The sequence below is a fragment of the Erigeron canadensis genome, chromosome 2, assembly GCF_010389155.1.
Source record: "Erigeron canadensis isolate Cc75 chromosome 2, C_canadensis_v1, whole genome shotgun sequence".
NCBI classification, from domain to species: Eukaryota; Viridiplantae; Streptophyta; class Magnoliopsida; order Asterales; family Asteraceae; genus Erigeron; species Erigeron canadensis.
This window is the reverse complement of record NC_057762.1, coordinates 33,206,317-33,229,476: the sequence shown is the minus strand read 5'-3', so window position 1 is coordinate 33,229,476 and position 23,160 is coordinate 33,206,317. Positions and strand designations below refer to the sequence as shown.

The 23,160-nt window shown below is 31.7% G+C and overlaps 2 protein-coding genes and 1 non-coding gene across 3 annotated transcripts; 2 read left to right on the top strand and 1 right to left on the bottom strand.

The window, feature by feature from the left end:
* Positions 1-1,664: 1,664 nt before the first annotated feature.
* Positions 1,665-2,579, bottom strand: LOC122589400 (basic leucine zipper 43-like). Its single transcript, XM_043761693.1, has one exon. The coding sequence runs from the start codon at positions 2,468-2,470 to the stop codon at positions 1,853-1,855; it is 618 nt and encodes a 205-aa protein (XP_043617628.1). The 5' UTR covers positions 2,471-2,579; the 3' UTR covers positions 1,665-1,852.
* A 12,070-nt stretch (positions 2,580-14,649) lies between these two features.
* Positions 14,650-15,762, top strand: LOC122588124. The gene has a single exon (XM_043760260.1). It carries the CDS (start codon positions 14,650-14,652, stop codon positions 15,760-15,762), a length of 1,113 nt encoding a protein of 370 aa, XP_043616195.1.
* Positions 15,763-16,100: 338 nt separating this feature from the next.
* On the top strand, positions 16,101-16,173 carry TRNAR-ACG. The gene has a single exon. It is a non-coding gene; the product is annotated as a tRNA-Arg (tRNA).
* Positions 16,174-23,160: the final 6,987 nt, after the last annotated feature.

Here is a 23,160-nt window from a genome sequence, read left to right as displayed (position 1 = left end):
ACTACAGAATTTTATAACTTGAGAAATTACTGTCACTGTGAAGAACATCTAATATGAAGTTTGGAAATAAAAGAAGCAGGAACTCAACAAAATAGAAGGATAGGGCAATTCTGACATTTTAAGAGTTTTTAATCCTGCACCTACAAAATCCTAGATTTAACAGCTTTAGTAAATTGCTTGTAGTAATTTTACTAGATACAAGACATAATTCATCAAGAAACAGAATTTGATAGTAACACAATGATAAAAACAGGGGAACTTTTTTGATATTTTGAGAGTTTTTCATCCTGAACCTTGATTTCAAAGCTTTATCACTTTTAGTAGAGCTAGCTAGAATTCATTCTTATCCAGTGACATATTCTATAAAGAAAGTTTACAAATGACGTAAACCTTGACTCGCATTAACAGTTCTGTTTCGTGAAGTTAAGTTATACATCATGAATTCATGATTGTGTGGAGTTATGATAATGATACCAAAAGCTAAGAAGAATTATTGCCTTTGCATAAAAGACATTGTCTCAGCGACCACACCTTTTAGTGCTAAGCTGTCAACTGTATGGTCTTCGAGCTTTTTTGTTCGTGGTGATGTGTTGATTTCCAGTGTAACTGGGCTCTATTGATTGATTCACTTTATATGTCATTCTTTTTATTGGTGTTGATGTATTGATTCTTAAAGGCCACTGCATTTAATCTATTTTTATGAACTTTTTTTGTACACAAATTATTGATTCCTATTTACTGATTGTTAGCTAGTCTCTTATGTGGGCTTTTTGAACCATAGGTTCTGCAAATGCAAAAATGAATACATGTGAAAAACTTGTATCACGATTAAGTAGATCAAACCGACACATCGTAATCTTATCCAACGGATAAACAGAACAGTCTCTAGCTAGCACAGAGTGGTTATGTACCATCACAAATTATTGGAGAAGAGTAATTCATGTGCTAATTGTGTGGTAAAAGTCCAACTCATGTGTTCATCTTAATAGTCACTTAACCGAGAACTGCTTCAGATACGTTTGTTACATACAATAGATGTTTCGATAGTTAGATACATACAATAAGACAAGTTCAATTCAATTTCATGCATCTGTCCCATAACAATAATAAATATATACTCCCTCCGTCCCAATTTAAATTTCCAAATTTGACTTTTTGAGTCTTTATTCTTCAACTTTGACCGTAATTATTTTTGTTTGTGTTATACAATACTTGATGTAAAAAATATATGAATGGGTTGAGTAACTATTATCATTGTTATAATTATGCAACAAGATAGATATAGAGACATAGACCACCAAACTTAATAGGTTTTATCATAACCAAAAGTACTACTCTCTTGCTATGCATGTTTAAAAATTACTATAGTAAAGTGAAGTGGATATATACTTTGTGAAGTGTGAATCTTCATGCCATCTTAAGAACCATGTAATGGCATTCCTGATGTTACTTTGGCAATTCCTTGTGAGGGAACGAATCGCAGTAACTTTGAATTTGAGCGCTAACTAGCTAGCTAGGTTGGATTCTGATGGACCTTCACATATTTGATTATCTGTCTAATGGCAATCCTCTGCCCTGATTCACTCTGTAGTGGATCTGTTATCTGGTTCATCTTGAGAGTGCTTAAAAAAGGTACTTTTTTCTATCTATTCGGTAATGAAAAATGGTTTAAACTGGCAAGAAGTTTTCATTATTGAAATGTACTACTGTATCATAATAATTAAGCTACTATATATTTTGCTACATCGGCCTCCGAGCTTTTACTGCTAACATAATACGCAGTAATCGACTTAGATAATAAATAAAAAGTGGAAATTAAAGAAAACAAATTTGTTTTGAGTCTGGTTAATGATCAAAGCAAGTCTGAGGAGCTTGAATTGGACTGGTTTGAAGATTCGGTTCTTAAGTTATTATAAGCATGATCATTGCAGTTGATATCATCATCAAGATCTCTTAAACTAGAATAAGTCCCATTAAGCTGCATATCAGTCACCATTTTTCGTAATTCAGAAACTTCCTCCTTAAGCTGAGTATTCTCTTGAACCACTCTATCATGAGTCTCCGAAAAACCATTCAGTTTATTAATAAGTTGATGATTTTCATTACGAAGCCAAATAACCTGCGACCATAGCTCGTCTAAATGCTTCTGTTTACGCATACGTGATCTACGTGCTGACTCTCTGTTAGAAATCATCCTCCTTTGCTTCCTCTCGTTGATAAGACTCATTTGTTGCTCATCCGCTTCATCAGAAGTTGAGTTGTTTCCAAAGTATATAGATTGCAAGTTAAAATCCTGAACGACGTTCGGGTTCATATTAAGCTGGTTATATGGGTTCGAGAGAGCGTTTACATCGACCTGGATCGACGGTGAAGTGTTTAGGTTCATGGCTAAATGTGCTGCATTAAGGATTGGGTTTGGGTTTGAAGGAACCAAGTAGTGAAAGTCTGTAATCTCATTGGCTGCTTGCATGGCTATGAACTTATAAAAAGTTTTGTACTACTTAATATATTTGGTAATGATGAATATATGTTTGAATTTTGATATAAGGATTATATATAAACTGGAAATTATAAGTTGAAGTTGTTGTTGGAATATGAAGGTGGAAATGAGGTGAGGTTGAGCTTTTATAGTATGCAAAAAGTTGAAATGGATCCCACACGTGCATCTATAAGTGTATTTTTGTAAGTCCGTATTATATATATACGAATGATTACTACTTGTATATAGCTATATAGGCGTACTAGGTGTTAGTTGTTAGCCACAGATTGTTTAAAGTTATCTTGAATTAGTTTTATAAAAATCCGATTGTAGTGCTGCTTTAAGTATCTGCCTAGGGGTGAAGTATCTTGTATTGCTTACATATATTAGGCAATTTCCACAAGTTTAATATATATGCAGAAAATGATAAGTTAGGAGAAGGTGAGGATGACCGAATTTTTCATGATCCTTATGCATCCGAACATCTTAAACGGCCGGTATATTGCTAGCGTATTAGCTCCAATACGCCGGGCCTTTGGTGTATCCCGTTACAGATTCTGACATGTTGGTTCGGATATATTGGTGGCCCCCACGCCGATCATTAGCTAGGCGTGTTGATTTTTTATTTTTTTTTTGTAATTTTTTCATTTATGGCTTAAAATTGGTGTGTTTGGTATGACTATGTTGCACCAATAAACCGAGTTTTCAAGACGGTTACTATAAAAACTTTCGATTAGACAATTTAAGGATTTTATGTACACAATATATTAATATTAGACAATTTGAGGATTTTTTGTACAGAATATATAACAAAAATTAATCTACATGTTCAACATACATTAAATTTTGATACACTGGTTCAACATACATTGATGCACTGAACTCTTTAAACAAATGGTAACACATCATTTCAAAAACTACCTCCTCATCCCAATGTACACCATTAAAGTTATTACTGTTAGTTCGTCTCTTCATGTTTTCCTAATTTAACTCAAAGAAGCTAGTGATTGAAATAATGAGATCCTTAATAATATTAAATCAAAATGAAATCAATCTAGTGAGGCTGCCACCATTTATATTTTATTGGCAATTAGCTTTTTTTTTGTGAAGCTCAAGTGTAGTCGATCGAGAGAGTAATAAAGTTTTCTCAACTTGTGTTCATCAGCTCAACTAAGTGAAAAACTTTCCAGTTGTTTATGACTAATTGTACTAATGGAAAAATGAAACCAGTCCATTTGAAACAATGTTCATCCAAATATAAAATTCTATCCAAAATTTCAAATTAATTAATTTCAATGTGTTTACATTACTAAATGTACATATATCCTTTAGATATAAATGAATCATGAATGAATACCTTAATTCGGTGTGTTGGAATAATCCCCTTTTACGATTAATGTACTTTCTAGCTTGTCTTGGCGCCGTTGAACGTTCAAAATAATAGAAACACACAAACTATCTAGAAAAAGTAAAAAAGAAAAGCCACATAACTTGTATAATTTTGGATTATAATTTGCAGTAAAAAAACATATAGTATATATTTTTTTAGTCTTGATCGATGATATGATGGTCAACCAAATAAATGATTGATCATTGAAGACCTTTTCTTCTTGACCTACGTGTGGTTTACGGCTTTTTGGTGTGGATAGGATTTAAAGCTTAAAGCACGCTTTATTATGGAGACAGAGAGAGGTGGAGCTATAATTTATTTAATTATTCAATACAAGAAATTAGTGTTATTTATTTCATGAACAAACAAACAAACAAAATAATTTTGATTAAAAAAAAATCAATGTTAATTATAAGGTGGCAACTGTTGAGATATAATTTATTTTTATCTTTAGAAACATCGATCCCTTTTTCTATAAGTGAAAAAGATTATATATGTAAATTTTATATTTATATATTTGAAACGGGTGACTCACTGGCCACTGTGGCATGCAAGACAAGGGTGTAGCTACATAGGGGTCGGAAGGGGCGTCTGATTCACCGAAATTTTTTTTGCGATGTAAGGGGTATATTGTTTTCGTGTAAAATTTTTTCGATATACTCGGTTTCGACCCCCCATCTTAATTGAACTCTAATTTCCTCAGTGAATTGAACCAGGTACCAATCGTTTGTCTCCTTTTTAATGTTTACTTGTCTTGGACAAATGTTTAGTTTTGCCGTGATTGAACCTTTTTTTTATAATAATAGTATCTAATTTTTTACCGGACCCGAATCGAATCACTGACCCAAACATATTACCTGAAAAATAACGTTAGGAAAAAAAATTTAGATCCTGACCTCATTCAAAAATTTCTAGCTTCGCCAGTGATGCAAATAAGAGTGACTGAGTGAGACGAGACCCCATCATGAAAACAAAAAATATTACTTCCTTCCTCCGACCGAAATTCAATACTTCTTTTTGGATTTGGTTCATCCTAATTAAAATAACTTAATTATAACTTTCTTGCCTTTATTTTTTTTACTTTTGAGCATTATTTGCTTTGCATCGTGGGGTTCTTTATTATAACGTTTATTTATAATACGTGCTCATACATAATGTTAATCTAAAGCTAGCTCTTAGAGATTACGTTAATAAATTAAGGTGGTATTTTAATAGACGACCTATAAAATATCAACCTTCTAGTTTTTGTTTTTTTTTTTGTGTGTGATGTTGAACAAAAAATCTACGCTACTCTTAAATTGACCCTAATAATTTTGAATTTGTATATGATGAGAATTAAACCATGTATTTCTTTTTTAAGGAAGAATTAAATCATGTATTGACCATGTACTTTATAACAAAAGACAAAAATGTTTACACATAAACATAGGTAGCTTAACAGTATTATGGAACTAGTCTATACTTACAAGTCCCTCACAACTACGGTTGCAAACTTAACAATGAGGGGAAGTGATATTGGTACCATAAAATTTGATAAGTTTATCATATTGTAATCCTTCCGTCCCATTATAATTATCATATTTTCATTGATCAAGTCTTTCTTTTCTGACTTTGACTGTAAATATCTTTGTTCGTGTTATATATTAGTTAATGAAAGTTATATCAATGAAAAGTACATTTAAAACTCAATTAATTCATATATGCTATATCAAGTGTTATATAACACAAACACAAATATTTACGGTCAAAATTTAAAGATTAAGACTCAAAAAGTCAAACTATGACACTTAATATGAGACAGAGGGAATATAAAATTTACAACATATCTAATGTCCATCTTTGGTAAAATAATCAATATTTTTGGTACTCATATCATCTCCTAACAATTAGTCATTGTGTACTTAGGGCCGTCCTTCTGATAATTTTAGATGCTTAGTGATCGAGCTACAAAATTTGTATACGAGGTTGATTTTACAAAACTAATATAATTGTAGGTTTGAGACGCAATCTTTAAAGCTATTCTGTTTGGTAAAGGGTTTTGGGGGTCTTTTAGGAGCTTAAAAGCCCTGAGCTTTTAAATAGAAACCCCTTTCAAAGTGTTAACCTTGTTTGGATATGTATTTGAGATCAAAAGCTCCAGTTTAAAAAATCTTAAACACCTAAAAAGGTCTTTAAAATAAAAGTTTGTGAAAAAATTAGGAGTTGAAATAGAAACTAAGTTCCTAGCCCCATTTCTAAGCTTCAGCTCCAAACAATACCATCTCGCGAACAAACACAACACCTACACACACCTAGAAGCACCCCTTCCTGTATGAATATATGCAAGAAGGGGTGCTCCTAGGTGTGTGTAAGGTTGCTTTGTTTAGCGTTTTCTAATACACAACAATGAGATAGTTGTAATTTACAAATCAAGTGAATTCAAGTTTTCCTATCAATGTCTTTAATTTTGAAAAGCTATTTCTTTTAGAAAGATAGGAGTATTTTAATTATATATCCTTTTCTAATGTTTATTGCTTTTAGGATCAATCACAGCTCTTCTTGTGATGCAGTTAGCCTCCAATCAGTGTCGCATTATGTTAAAGTAGGGTCCTTCTTGGTCATTATTTATTAAATAAATCCGTGATAGCGAATGATTAGCTTTCTATATCATTTTAGAAGAAGAAAAAAGCCGCACTTTTAATTGTAGTTGGCAAGTGCTAAAGCCAGAGAATTGTGATGTGATATACAATTACTAGATAATTTCGTCCTCCTGTATATATATGATTTAAGTAACTATGAAAACAACTGTTTCTCATGGACCCAGTTCAGTCATTATCTTTATAAAAGGTTTTGACTGGAAAGCGTTACCAAATAGTATGCGTTACTATAGGAAAAACCTTGGAGATAGATGGTATTTAATTAATTAGGTTAGCTTGTTTTTGTCAACTACATTCATCTATTGATTGATTTAGACCAATTTTTCTAATTATCATTGATTTAATAAATACGAGTAATCAGGGTGATTTTTCACAAGACATAGATTTTGTAATTTGGGATAAAAAATGATTTCATATAACCAAAAAATGAAAGTTCTAGCATCACAATGGCAACCTAAAAATCTAACATAGACCCAGAATTTCAGATGGGCCAAAAAAACAAATGGGCCCAACAATTAATTGAAATTGAAGTACAAAAATGCAAATAATTCATAAATTACCACGTTTTTGTTTTAACCTTTGTTTTGATTGGTCACACGCCCAAAACAGAGTCGTGTAGCCCAGGTTATAATCAATTTAGCGCATGCCCTATACTCATGCGATCTTGGTCTAGAAACAAAAGGGCCCGCTTGGGCCCACATCAAGAAGGTCCGTGATGGAGGTGATAAAAGGAAACAACTTGCTTGTTGTTCCTACCCTAAGTCATATGAAGGCAATTGGGTTATGCTTTAAAACCAATTGGTAATGGCTAATCAAAACTTATATGTTGGCATTGGAAGACCGGCTATTTTACGGTTAGAATGTGGGATTGAGTTTGCACATTGCATGATCACATTGTTCGACTGCACCACTTAAACTCTTTGTGTTCACTCTACCAAATTTGTTTGTGGATCCATGTAGTCTTGTCAACTCTAACAAAGTTGTTGCTGGATCCATATGGTGCTCTAGTATACGGTCTAATTAAACGAACTTCACATATTTAGCGTAGACGAAGAGTTGGTATAGCTTAATAGGTATCTATATAAATTACACTAAAATCATGAATGAAGAATCAAAAAGTTGCATCAAGAGAAGCAAGATTTGATAGAGGGATATGGCCTTCTCCTAACCCAAATTGATTGGACTAATATGGTCAAAAGTATCATTAGACAGATAAAGACTAGTATTTCTTGTCTTTTCCTTATATTGATTTTTTTTTCATGTTCCTTTTCTTTTACACTTATTATTTATCGACTTCTTTTCATTATTTGTTTTCCTCTTTAATGTGTTGTCTTACCCTTATCAGGGTGTATGGTATAAAGGTCCCTCATGTAGCCAATAAATATGGTATGCATCTGTGAGAGTCTGTCTCATAGCAAGGATAAATATTAGTAAGTGCTATGCTCTTTTAAAAAGATCAAAAAGAAAGAAAAAAAAGAAAGAGAGATATTGACCTTGAATATGATCAGGAGCTACAACCAATACATTATAACAGGTATGGGTCCATATGGTACTCCTAGATTCCGCTAGAATTTGGCTAGGATTCTTGATTGAAGATTATTTTCTAAAAAAATGGGAGACTTTCCTAATTTGCCATTGATTCATTCCTGATAAATTATGGGTTTAGCCCTGTTGTGTCCTGTTCTTTTCTTTTGTTCCGTCCATCCAAAGCGAGTTTATCTTCTATGTCGTATTCCGGGAAAAGTAGAACGTGATAAGCTTTTGCACGAGTTCTATTTCTATAATAATTAAAGCTGAAAATGAAAGTTAAGATAGCAAAGTTCATTTGAACCCAAAATGATCACAATATGTATGTACCCACATATGAGCATTCTTCGGCCTTTAACTTCATTTTCTTCACCATATTTCTAGGTGATTCATCCGGAAACCCCATTGACCTTCCTAATGTCGATTTTGACCTTTTTTTATACTGCATCCAATGAACCTGAAATCACAATTACTTGCTATTTAGTATCAAAGGTTCAATAAATAAGATTAGAAGTCAAAACATAAAAGGTCACACTATCGTACAGAGTATGTATAAAATGCACGATATCAAGATTATAAGAAACTAAAAATGACAGGATAAAGACAATAGCCTTAACTAACGGGATGCATTTCGCACGTTGGGTACTATTTTAACTGACCAACCTCTTTTCTATTATGACCACCAGCTCTACAAAAAGAAAGTAGTTTGATAAAATTGCCCTCAAACTAGACCAAAGATTCTCCTTGTTCCACATCTGTCTTCAAAGTTCCAGTTTCACATTGGTAATTTTTAATTTCTAGTGACAAAAACTATGTTATAATTACTACTTACATGTTTTAGGTTGTTACAAAAATGAAAGTCATACAATGAGACGAATGAGTTATTGAAGCTGGTGGAACTTTACCAGATCACATCGGGCGTTTTGAATAATCGAAAGTGTTCACCACTTGGCTAAGTGAATGAGACTTCTTACAAAGTAATTAATCACTTTTATTTGAGGTTCATATACGACTAACAACAGTTCTCTGTTGATAATTTTTTTCTAGATAGCCATCTGTGGTTGAAGTACACGAATTCTTCTTCACGCAATTGCCGACATGTCAGCTCAATAGTAAAGTTAATATCTGATTCAAATCGTTGTTTGTTTGTTTGTTTTTCATTTACATAGTCTCAAAGCCTTCTTCGATGTTATGGGTACTGTCACTTTTTAGCCATTTGTGCACCCCACTTAAGTAACCTCTTTTTTTTAGCAATGGTCGTATTGAGGGCACACAATTTCCATACGACAATCATGTTTTCTACCAAATTAAATTGTATGTTTTTTGTCTTCTTCCTGTGTCTAATGTTTGAGATTTTTTATATTTTGTGTATGTTAGTTAACTACATTCGGAAGATATATACATATACACACTAGGAAAGTAAGATTATGAACTCAAATAACTTGAGTGGTTATGTTACTAAACTCATCAGCTCGTCCTGTTTTTATCATTTGGCACGTCAAGTGAAAATTTTAGCGTGTTCAATTCATAACTTTTCTGCAATTAGTTGGATGTCTTTTATTTATGTCAAGGACTAATATTCTATCGCTCACAACATCAAAACAGGACGAGCTGATGAGTTTATAAACTTTGAAGGTCATTACACATCTAGACAGTCGTTAATGTCTAATTAAGCTCATCTTATAGTTTGTAATAGTGTCTACTTAAATCACGGGGGTAAGAAATGGAACTGTGAAGTGATCATTAATTTCATAAGTGCTAATTCAATTCAAGAAACACTCAAAAGTTGAAACTTTTATCCCCATTAATTAGTTTTCTTCCCCCATTACCTCTATGGTTAAAATACATAACAGCCATATATAATTTACTCTACTTTCTTTAACATGATGATTACTACTAGGAATCTCTCAGCTTATGGTATAACTGATAAACCACTATATTTCTGAAAGTTTTACTGAGTACACATTGTGTTATGGACTTGTGGCTGGAAAACTTGACAAATCCCACCAAATTCAGCAAATTGTATATTACCTCTCATTCTTTTTCTCTTTTTATAATCAATCAATCTTAGGAACTTTATAATAAAACCATGGTTTGTTTATGTGCTCTGAACTTTTGATAATAGTTATTAGACCTGATTCCCCTGCCTCCTTCGACTTTACTGTTTTGATAAATCAATGTTCCGTGACACTCTAATTAGTCTTGGCATTGCTAAAATGTACTTACATTTAGTCTTGATCCACTATATATCACTAAAGTTGTTTGTGTGCTTCAAGCAAATGGGCATTTTCTAATAAGTACACTTTTTCTGATGTAGTCAGTTTTATTTTGTATTGCACTTATAATGTTGTGGGCGAGTGAATCTGTCTAAATTTATCAAACATGCATGTCTATATATAAGTGCCCATTTCATTGGAAATATATATACAACAAGTGTATAGATGCTATACAGATTACAGCATTAGATATTTTTCTTAACTCCCAATGATTAAGATTAAGATGGTTAACCCTAAAATAATTAAGTCTGATCACACGTATGGGTTGGCCCATTAATATATATATTAATTACTCTGTGTTGTCATAGGATTGGATTGTGCTTTATTAGTTGCATTACACATATGATTGACCAAAATAGTTTGATTAAAGTTTAATCAAGTCGCTTAAAAGCTTTACAAAAGTGCATAACAATTTAAAAATACACCTCTATGCTTGAGTAGTAGTGTTGATTGGCTAGTGGCTACTGATCATTTGCCCTTTTGTTTTAACTTGTTGCTACAATCGACATATATTGAAATTAACTTGTGACAAAAACATTGCTTTTGTGGTTCAAATCTAGGGTTAATTATTAAGATAAGATATCTAGCTAGCTTAACCTATAGATATATCCCTAGGTTAAAAATGATTATTGACTAGTTTTTTTTGTCATATTACTTTTGATTATGATCGATGCTATTACAATCAACTTTGTTGTGAGTTGTGACATTTTTCACATGCTTTGTTTTCCCACCAAGCCAAAGGTGTTATCAGACGAGAGCTAGCTAGCTAGCTAGAATGATGCACCCTCTTATTTGGACATTGATACCCCTTTTACGATCTTGTGTTTATTTTCTACACCTTTTTTATATAGTGTCTTTCTTCAGTCTTCAAAAACGTTTTTTTTTTCTCTTCTTTTTACCACTTGTTTTTGGAGCCTTTCTCGTCCATTACTTTGCAAAAACACCAATTTGGCACCAGTATGTGACTCCTATGTCAAATCACGTTTTCTGTTGCTTTCTCCGCGCTTAACATTTATGAACAAGCTATTGTCGTGAGAAACTTCTTTTTTCTTTTAATTATGTTTGTAAGCTAAAGAAAGTAATCGGATTAGGTATAGTGTGCGCAAGATATTCTTTACTATAGATGATATATATAGTAATTAAGGGGTCATTAAGCATATCTATCTAAATAGATACTATGTTTACATATGAGTCCATACGTCTTACATAGTTACATTCCTTTTAAGAATAGCAATAGGCATAATCGGATCTGTTTTTTACTAGGGTACCATCGTGATGAAAAAGAAAAGAGTGATGAGAAACGTACGACCTATAACTACGCTACTCTCGATCATTCTATGTAATTTTCAGAGAAAAGAGCGAGTACATGGAGACATAGGACGTCGAATGCCACATCGTAGCTAACCCCCCAACCCTAAACTCACACATTTCAAATCTCAGCATTGTAAACTCTTGAGCCAAACACCATCTTATAGAGTTGTGATTACTGATTTGTGAAATTTAGGATGAGCGCTATACTTTTGGTGTCTGCCATTCAAGTAAATAGTATACTACAACCATCTTTAAAATTGCACTAAAGTTAATTAACGAGTTTGACTACTTTTCATTGTCTTTCTAGGCTCTATAGCCTTTCTTTAAGAATGTGAAGGATTTTCCAATAGTCTTGATTTTAAGTAGAAGCACTCTAATTAATATTTTATCTTTACTCTTTTAAAAAATACATATCACACAACTAACCCTTTTTCAATTTTTTTATATATTTAAAATACTCAAACCTTTCATAATTAATATAACTAACATTAGTTATCTATTGCCTATTAAATACCCAATATACACTTAATGAAATTAATATACAATATCTACCCATTCATTTTTAAATGAATTTATGTGGAAAAAAAAATATATACATGCACATAGTACATAATCATATGTGAAAAAATTGAATAAGTGTGGTGCGGGTATGAGGTCTCCCTTCTTTGAAAGTCCCAAAGTTGCCTCAACGACATCAATCTACATCACTCCAAGGAGCGTTTTGCTTGACGTCAATCCTCGACGGCTTAACTTGGTTCGCCCTCAAATGATAACCCTTTGTCCACTAGTCTAATTTCCAATATTTTGATCACTCGCTTTTGACATGTAGTACATTGAAGTCTACACCACTAGGGCGAAGGGTGTGGTCAGCAAGGGCGGATCTTTTTATGGACCTGCGAAGACCCCGACCCATAGTGATATTATATCTCTATTTTGTTCCAAAAATCCTTTTCTAATTATTATTTTTGGTTTTCGTGACTCTCGCCCCTTTTTGTGTAGTTATTTTAAAGGTTAAGTGATGTATGTTGTAAAATAATTTTATTAAAGGTATTATACGTATATTATGTAAATATATTTAAATTAGTCAATAAAGGAGAGAGTAATTTAGGTATTTTAAAGATGAAAATCTGAAAAGATTTATTTAAATTTTATCATAAGTAGTGGTGGATACAGCTTACAAACAAGGGAGGTCTCATTCCCCTACTTAGAGCTAAGCAAAAAAAACCAGTTCCAAATAAAAAAACCGATCAAGAAAAATCAAAATCGAAAAAACTGGTTCTGGTTTTAGAAGAATTGGCGGGTTGGAACCGGTTCTAGTTTTTGGTTCCTAATTACTGGTTTCAAATCAGTTCGGTTTCAGCTTTTGGAAGAAAAAAACCCAGTCAAAAGATTGACCAAAACCGGTTCCGATTTGTAAACTGATTTTGCCCATCTCTACCCCTCCTTAACTTGGTTCACTTTTTAGAAATTTTTTACATAGATATCAAATATTCAAATTTAAATATGTTAAAAGATTAGGCCCGATAACAAAAATTTGAAGCACACACTTGCTAGTGAATATTTCTTTTAATGCTAAGATATGTTGAATGCAAAATTAATCAATAATGCTTTTAATTTTCATTATGAGTTTCTAATAATATATATTGTTTCAATATATCGTTTAAGATTGAGGAGTACTATAGAATATAACAAAATATTATGATTTTTTTTACAATTCATAGAAGTATACTAGATTTTAGACCCGTGTTCAACACTGGACACGGGATTTATGATATTAACAATATTAGATCTTCATACATTTAAGTCACAAAAGCTTACAATTTAAAAAAAAAAACGGTTTTAAGTGTTATATTTTGCAAGTTGTAGTTCAATAATCATAGGTTCCTCACTGTCATTATTAGCCTAGACATATTAATGGAATTATTTGTCGTAGTCATTTCACAAGGCACATGCTATATATAATAATTTCTCCATTATAATATATTTTGAAACAGATGTACTCATAATGTGATATTATTAGGAAAAATAATTGAATTTGAAATATAAACATATTTGTGATCCCAAACTTGACATTCAAGTATATGTATTTAATCATGATGCGCGTTCATAACACGCATATGTTTATTTTTAATCATTTGTTCTATGATAATATGATAACAATTAGGATTGTTTTTATATTTTTTTTGATAACAATTAGGACTCTTCTAATATTTGTTAATAAGTCATTAAGTTTTCAAATAAATATTTTTTTTTGTAGAAAATATTTCATATATATGTTAAATTTTTTTTATTTAATTAAATGATTGTAAATTTTAAAAAAGTTTCTTAAAGTTGATGACTAAAAATAAATATAAATTAAGTTCAGGGCTAAAAAGTGTAAATTATTGATGGAAAACAAAAAAAGTGTAAATTAATAAGACTTTTTCTACAAATTAATATAAATATTAATACAATAATATATTTGGATAATGATTATTAGGATTTTTAATTTGTAGTTTATCTAAATGATGACATCATCAAAAGTCAATTTGATGAAATCGAACGATGTGATAGGTTAATTAGTCATTAGTTTAACTGTCTTATAGTATATATTAAGATTAAGATTAAGATAAGATGCATTGTTATCACTAATGTTTGGTGTCTCTTGTGAAAAAAAGTCAAATATATCCAAAAAGAAAAAAAAACGGATCCGGGCCGCCACTGATCGATCGTAAGTATCAGTTTTTCTTAATTACGTGCACATATTTGTTTACGTGACACCCAAGCTTCCTAAGTTTACTACGTTTATTTATTTCCGTAAATTAATTTAAGAACATCTATTGGAAATCTTTAAACCGACGTATATTGACGTGATACCCAAGCTTTATACATTTCCTATAATTTTACATAAGTGAATTTATTATTCAATCAAATCTCTCTATATATAATCGATCGTGATAAAAAAAAAAATTATATCATTGGCCGGCGATAAATTAACCCTATATATCTTCCAACCTTAGCCGTACGTGGTGCCAAAAATATATATCCGATATGGCGGCGGCTCTATGCAAACAATGGTGCAGTAAATACATCAACGATCCTTATAACCTCGCAACCATTGATCACACTATTCGAGCAGCCGTCGAGGAACCCGTTTTTATCATGTTTCACCTTCTCAACAACGGGGATCAATATTCCAACAACCTATGCACACTCAGTTTTTCGGATAGTACCATCAGTGATAATTCAACTTCTATCAAGGTGAGTAGAAACCGGAAGATTATGGAGTTCGAGTGTAAGAGAAAACGGACCTCTTCGTTTTTTGCAAATAATGATATAATTCTAGGTTCGTGCAATGAGCTACTATACGCATCGCGACAACATGTACATGAAAATCGGGCAAAGTTTAGTTTGGTTGTTATTCATCCGTTACGTAAAGAATGTTATGAGTTGCCTCCTAACGATATTTGGTTATATAAGTCAGGTATTATCGAACAAGAGTCATGTGGGCTCGGTTTTGATGATTATACAAATACTTATAAGATGGTGTGTGTTGTGTTACAAGGTTATGTTAGTTGTTCCGAATTTTATAACGTAAGCGAAAATCTATGCACCATGGTGCACGTTTTGGGGACGGATGATTCATGGCGAAGGATATCTCAAGTTCCATGTTATCCTGTGAGAGGGGAAGGTATATTTGCGAACGGTTGTTTGCATTGGCTAGTCAGTTGTCTGGATTACTCGCCGAATAATGAATTAGGAAGAAAAGTAATATTTTTCGACATTAGGATAGAGGAATTTGGGTTGATTGGTGCTCCTAGACGAACATGTTATAATTGGGTCGATGAGCATTTGGTTGATTTAAATGATCGAGTTGGGTTTGTGTACCACGATTTCGCTGAGGAGAAAATTGGGGTTTTGGTATTGAATAAGGAGAAAGATGAATGGGAGATGTATTGTTGTTTCGATAAAAGACCGCCTCTTATTTATAATCGATTTATAAAGGTTTTAGGCTTTTGGAACAAAAGCGGAGACATTGTTATGACTAACCATGATCGGAATCGGTTGTTTGTTTACGGTGTGAAAGATGAGTCTTTGTATGAAGTCGGTGTATATGATGATGAATTTGATCAAGATATCCGAATGTACCGGCCATCAGAGTAATATAATGTTCACGTCGCTTGACCGAGTATTTCTTTGTTTTTTTTTGTGTTTGCTTAGATTTTCCTTTTTCTTCTATTATGAGTATTTTCGTATTTAACTATTTAAGTGATCGACTATGTTAGTTTATCAATCAAAAAACAAGTTTCTTTCATTTTTTTTTCTGTTCATTATGTGTTCACTGATAACCATTAAGTAAATAGATTATAAGTTAATATATTTATATTTTACAGCCAGAATAAAATAATTAATAATTATATACTTTTGGTGCAGAGGTCTGATTTTGGAGCTGATACTATTTATTGATATATTTTATGCTCTTGAAGTGTAAACAACAAATAGACTCTGTGGCCCAATGGATAAGGCGCTGGTCTACGAAACCAGAGATTCTGGGTTCGATCCCCAGCAGAGTCGCTTGGTTAAAAATAGCTTCTATTTTTGTTCTCCTAGAGAGCTTCATCTAGTACATAAATTTCTGAGCAAAAGCTGAATTGTTGTTATACATTAATTGTATAAATGTCCATAAAATAGAAAGCCCAAATTTGAATCCATGATATGGTAATTAAAAAAAATAAAAAATTTAACAATATTTTAATCCACTTCAACTCCTAAACTATTCGTATGTTTGGAATTAAATCCACGACTCTCGGAAAATATCTTATAAATTTACCCCACAAATGTAAAAAGTAACAATCGGATCAAAGAAAATTTTTTCAAGGTCAAATCTCTTACCAATAAACCATCAATACGGTAAATTTATAAATTCCTAGAATTAAGTTTTGAATTCATATATGGCATCATGCATCTCAGGACTCAGGCCCTCCGCTCTCAGCATCTTTATATGGGCCTATAAGTTTGATACTAGATTGTTTCTGACTTCTAAGTGTTGTATTTTCTATTAGCCCAAGATTCTTGTTTGGGCTAGTCTTGTATCACTCATTCAGAACCAGAGTTTTCCACTCTCATAGCAAATCTTTATTTATTTAGATACGATTAGTATAGGAACCTGAAACCATATAGGCCTATATAGCATTTACAAATTAAGAATGTCCGATTTAAAAAAATTATCTTAAATGGCATCGAAAATGACTTAACTTGTAATGGTACATTAGCAACGATTTATCTTAATACAGAGGTCACTTGGCATAAATTCTCAATTGATCACGTCATGATCTTATTGAAATAAAAAAAAAAAGAGTTAAATTCAAGAATGGTCCCCATGGTTTGTCACTTTTTGCAACGGTAGTCTCTCTCTTGATTTTTTAGCAACCGTGTTCCCTGAAGATATGTTTCAGTTGCAACGGCGGCCCCTCATAACAAAATTGTTATTTAGTGTCGTTAAGTTTCCCATGTGAGTTGCACTTGAGGGGTATTAATGTCCTTCCACCTACACAAACATAGGGTGTTCAAAATTATTTGTATCCAAATACGTTATTTAGAAATCTAATCCGATATTATCTGAAATGTCGGATATTCAAATTTCGGTTCGGATTTAGATTTAGATTTAGGTAAAGATTTTTGAAAACTTCAGACATTCGAATATCTAAAAGTCGGATATTCGACTTTTGGATATCCTAAATTTCTAAATCAAATTTCGGATATCTAAAAGAGATATTATGCCTATCTTATCTTGAAAGTTTTAGATATTTCGGATATCCAAATCCTTTGGATATGTGTTCGGATATTCAAATCCACTATCCGAAATTTTGAATATCCTTAATTCGGATAGCCGAATTTTAGGAAAAAAAATAAGTATCCTGGAAAAAAAAAAAACTCAAGTATCTGAATTTTAGAAAAAAAAAAAAATATCATATATATTGTCGTATTATTGGACATTGCGACTAACGTTTTGGATACTTTCGGATATTGAAACTAGGATTTTTCGATATCATCTAATATTTTTGAAATCTAAATAATGATATTGAAATCTAACAAAAAAAAATTCTAGATATTTTGAGATATCCAAAATATCTGAAACATTTCAAAAATTATTATCCGAATTTGAATCCAAAATTTATTGTATCCAACTTTTCATAGAAAATAAGATCGAATATTCGGATCATGGTTCAAATACAGATACTTTTGAATATCCCACTGTTTATGTAGGAGGAAGGACAATAATACCTCATATATGCTACTCACATGGAAAACTTAACGGCACCAACTAACGGTTCTATTAGTGTTGGACCACCATTGCAACTGAAACATATCTTCAAGGACCACGGTTGCTTAAAAATCAAGAGAGGGACTGCCGTTGCAAAAAGTGACAAACCACGGGGACCATTCTTGCATTTAACTCTAAAAAAAAAAAAAATCATCCAAGCTCATTATAAAAAAAAATAAAATTTACTTACAGCCAACATATTTTTATATCTTTCAGTTTTTATGTTGGTAAAACGAGTAGATACCGTATTCAACTATTGCTGAAATTACGTCAACATGAATCGTGATGCAATTTTCATTAAAGATTATTTACATAAAACATACTTGGCGTATTACTATATCATTAATGGCGAGCCTTATGAATAGTGCCACGTGCCACTGTTTTATTGGTCTCGCCTGTATCCCGCGTTTTTCCCAGATTTTGCCATATCGGATTCCGTTAAGGTTATTTTTTTTTCGGTTTTTCTTGGTTTCCTACATAGTTTTTTTTGCTTTTGTGTTTTCTTTCTATTGGTCCACCTATACCCCGCGTGTTTTCGGATTTTGCTATATCGGATCCCGTTAAGGTTATTTTTCTTTCGGTTTTTGTTGGTTTATTACATAGTTTTTTTGCTTTTGTATTTTCTTTCTATTGGTTCATCGTATACCCCTCATCACTATTTAGATTTTGTTATTTTGGATCCCGTTTGGGGTTTTTTCTTGGTGTTCATCATAGTTTTTTCGCTTCTGTGTTCTGAATTAATATATTGGAAACTTTTACACAAAATTTAATTTTTCCTTTGTTATTCTATTTTCGTTAAGGTTATTTATCTTTTGGTTTTTCTTGGTTTTTTGATACCTTTTTTTTGCGTATATGATCTCTTTTATTGGTTCATCATATACTCCGCATCACTATTTAGATTCTGACATTACGGATCCCATTTTGAGTTTTTTTTTTTTGGCATGGTTATCAATAGTCACCATGCTTATTAAAACTTGACACGTCCCATCAGCTATAAAGTGACACATCGCACGTTTCCTATAGTTTAGATTTTGCCACATTGCATCCTGTTCGGATTTTTTCACGTCTTTTTCTTTTTTAGTTTTGTTTTTCCTTTTCGGATTTTTTATTACGGGTTACTTCTTTTGTTTTTTTCACACTTTTTAATTGTCATTCAACCTTATTGTGATACACCCCGTACCACTACTTGCATTTTGCTATATCGCATCCACCTGATATCTGAATTAATATATTAATATTTTTGTTATATCACATCCCATTCAGGTTTCTACTACGGGGTACGTTTTGTTTTCTTGCAACTTTTAAACAAACATATTAATGACAAAATTATTTCTATTAAGTTGTCGAAAATTCACGGCATATATACTAAAATAACGAACCGTTTCAACAAAGGAATTGAGACCCTGCAACGCGGGGTCCAAAAATTTCTAGTTATTAACTGACGAGGATCTATTTCACTAAAGTTAAATTCACTTCCAAACAATACAGATTTGGATTTCTAGGAAGCTAAATTTGCTTCATACGTTCAATCCCATATACGGCATCCATAGACCATTGTAGTTGTCATGTGATGTGACTATGTCAGTTTCACGAATTTTTTCAACAACATTTTCGACAATTATTAAAGTATTGAATCTATAACAACATTAAGTTGTTATTAACTTATTATATCTATATATCTATCTATATCTATACTCCCTATATAAACAAACTACCCTTCCCAAATTAAACACTCTACCTTTAAAATTTCTATTTTAACCTTTTAATTTACAATACCACCAAACCCTTTATTCCTGAATCTATACTATATTAATAAACAAATTACCCCATTTTTAACTCTCTACCTTTAAAATACCCCAAATACCCTTAATTTTTAACACATTTCTAACTCACACACTAAATCTACCCAATATATTCCTAAAATATTTTACACTCATATTTTTCCAAACTATCGATTTTCATTATTAATTAATTTAAATATTTTTACCTAATATCTTTATAATATTCTTAATAAAGTTATTTACAAAATATACATCTCTTAACCATAAAATAACTACACTACCATTTACGTCTATTATTTTTAGATTAATAACCACATCGTTACTACCACCGCCACCAGCACCACCCGTTGCCGTTGCCGTCAAAGCATTGCGTGGGTACCCATCTCGTCTTTAAAAGATTGTATCTCAATCTCAATATTAGAAATGTTTAAATTATACGATTATGACGTACAATATTTTAAGCATGAACAAAGACCATAACGATACCCCTTGATAAGGTTTATCATATTCAGATACAGTAAAAATAAGGTGCCTGAGAATAAGATTATTGACCACTTATGAATCATTATTCCTTTGGTCATCCACACGATTGTTACTTAAGGAGGTTCGAACCCATAATTTCTTGTAAAAACGTCAAAACATCTTATCGTTAACCATCTTAATGATGGTTATTGTTGATCAAGGATTTTATAAAAACATAAAATAATGTGATATACTAACAAATCCATTTACTTGACTTTGTCTATCCATATCATATTGTCATGTATGCTTTCCTCGATTATTACTCGTAACCCACAAACAAATTAAAAAAAGTAGAAAAAATGTTAATTGCATCTCTCGAAACGCGTTGACGGGAAATATATATTATTGAATTGAATCTTAGAACATGAAATATGAATACGAACTTGGAAATTGGTTAATACGTAAAGCCAGTCATTTTCGACTACTTTCGCCGCGTAGTCACAAACTGGTGGGCCCAATCTTACGACATCAAAATTTTCGTGGACTGTAAAAAAGATGGGCCCACTATGGGCCATGCCTAATATGATCCAACTCAAATCTCAATTATTAACCCACTTTGTAAAACTAACACGACTCTATATTCAAAATAATTTACGGTTATCACCCAACATATACTCCAGATTTTGGTAGATTTATAAGCGCAAACTACTAAAACTAACATTTTTAGATATGCTTTTTGGATGGGAAAACATGAAGTATTCTTGATAAAAAAGAAAAAGAAAAAGAAAAGGGTATGTGCTTAATAATAATCAAAAGGAAAAAAATACTAAATTTGGTTCCGTGATTAAAAAATTAATTCCAGATGCTCAGTATATTATACTTTTACTAGCCTAGAACCCGCACATTGCAGCGGGATTGTTATAAGGTGGTCGCTTAATGTCGTGTACATTGCTGTAACAAAAGTGATTTATAAAAAGAGTTAGTGACAGTGATTTAGTGTGTGGAGAACAATCAAGGCAATGAGGCTTTCATTTGCTGAGAAAGTATAATTGTAATTTAGTGATGTATTGTATGGAAAGGTAATTTAGACAAATCCTTCATCTCAAATCATGTACATTTCAACAGAGCTATGTTTTTCTATTAAGTAGTAGAGATAGTAATTTTGGATATTGGTTGATTTTTTTTTTATAATTTTGGATACTTTTTTAAATATAAGATTCATTGAACACATTCTTAAAGAATTTGATGAGGGTTTGAACTTTGAAGGAAATTGATTTATAGATCATATCATTTTTTAACACATAATAAAACTAGATGAAGAAAATTGACCCGCAAATAGTTTTGTAACTTTGCTTGCCCAGTAGATCAGTCACCAATGAGGTTGACGTAATATTGATATTGAATTGATTACATAGATGTTAAATTTACATGTGTCACAATAACAACCCCATAATTACTATATTATATTGTGCTTAAGATGCCTAATTAACTTATCTCACCAAATGACTAATTAAGCATTAAAAAAATCACAAGTTAGGATAATGTCTACGTGTTAGATTTGTCCTTTTTGAAATGGTAAAGGCTGGTAAGATTAAAAGACAGACAAATTTACATACTAGCTAGTTAATTAATAGATTAGGATCGAGACTTGAACTTGATATACAAGATTAAGAAGACAATACTGCCAGACTTGAAGCATTGGAACTTGAAAAAGAAGATGCCGATGTTTTATTGAACAGCAATGGCGGCCTTTGAAGAATTTTCTATATCGTCACAAATATATCCATAAACCCTTTTAAAGATTTTACTTGTTTATATTTAATTTTAACTAGTAAACTTTTTTAGTTTTGAAATGTCTAAAAATACTCATTATCATTTTCAACACCAGTAAAATTAAATAAGTGGTTTATACTTAGCTTACTTTTTGAGACTGGATCAAAGATTTTATCTTCATATCTTGTTTTTTTCTATGTCAGATAAAATCTGAAAGCAGTCTCTTTACATCATCGTGGTAGAGATAAGACTGTCAACATTTTAACTTGCCTCTTAGAGGTAAGACTGTGAACATTGCGCTTACTTCTTATTATCATTTAAATTTAGTTAGAATAAGTCAACAATTGAACTTAGTAACAAACAAATGTCAAAGGTTTAATTTAGGCACATGTTTACACACATTTAATAGCTCTCGCGTTCTAAATTTTGTTGTCGTTTGGTGTTTTAATTAATAACTTGTGTAATAAAGATATAATTTGGAGGCTTTTTAAAGGTTATTAATATTCGTATAATAGTTTTTAAGAGTATTAATTTATCACACTATACGAAATACAACAGAGCATACAAATAAATGATACTTAAGTATGATAGTTTTTTTTAAAAAGATGTTGTACTTATATCATAATTTTCTTTTTAAAACCTCTTGTTAAAACCTTTATACTTTTGAGCAATTACTATAGGATTGTAGACAGTTAGACATAGACACATAGTACATGTGAATATTATTGGGAACCACTCAACCAGACGAAGCCAAATTAACGTGGAAGATGAGTGTGGTTTAATTATCGGCTCGTGCATGTTGTCCTTAAGATTTAATATAATAATACTAGTAAACTACGCATGTCTTCCCCCTTTTTATTATAGACACACTATGTACGAGTAGTATGCAGTTCATCAAACCTTTGTATATTAAGTTTTTAACTCCGGGAGCTTGGTTAAGAGAATAGAAAGGGTGAAAAATAATGACATGACCATTAGCTAAAAAAATGTAGCGATAAATATACGACAAATTTTAGACATTTATAACAAAAATATATATTTTATTATACGGTGTATAATTGTATAAAATATGTATTGTTGTGGGTGAGTCAAAATTAGTTGTAAATATATCACTCCCCCAAAAAATGCAAGGTCAACTTGACATTCTAAAACCAAATACACAAACTCAATTTCCAGCAATGAAAAAAAGTCAGATTTATACTTTTGTCCAACCAGCAACCA

Coding starts and splice junctions, on each gene's coding strand:
- LOC122589400 (XM_043761693.1), bottom strand. CDS start 2,470: ATGCAAGCAGCCAATGAGATTACAGACTTTCACTACTTGGTTCCTTCA.
- LOC122588124 (XM_043760260.1), top strand. CDS start 14,650: ATGGCGGCGGCTCTATGCAAACAATGGTGCAGTAAATACATCAACGAT.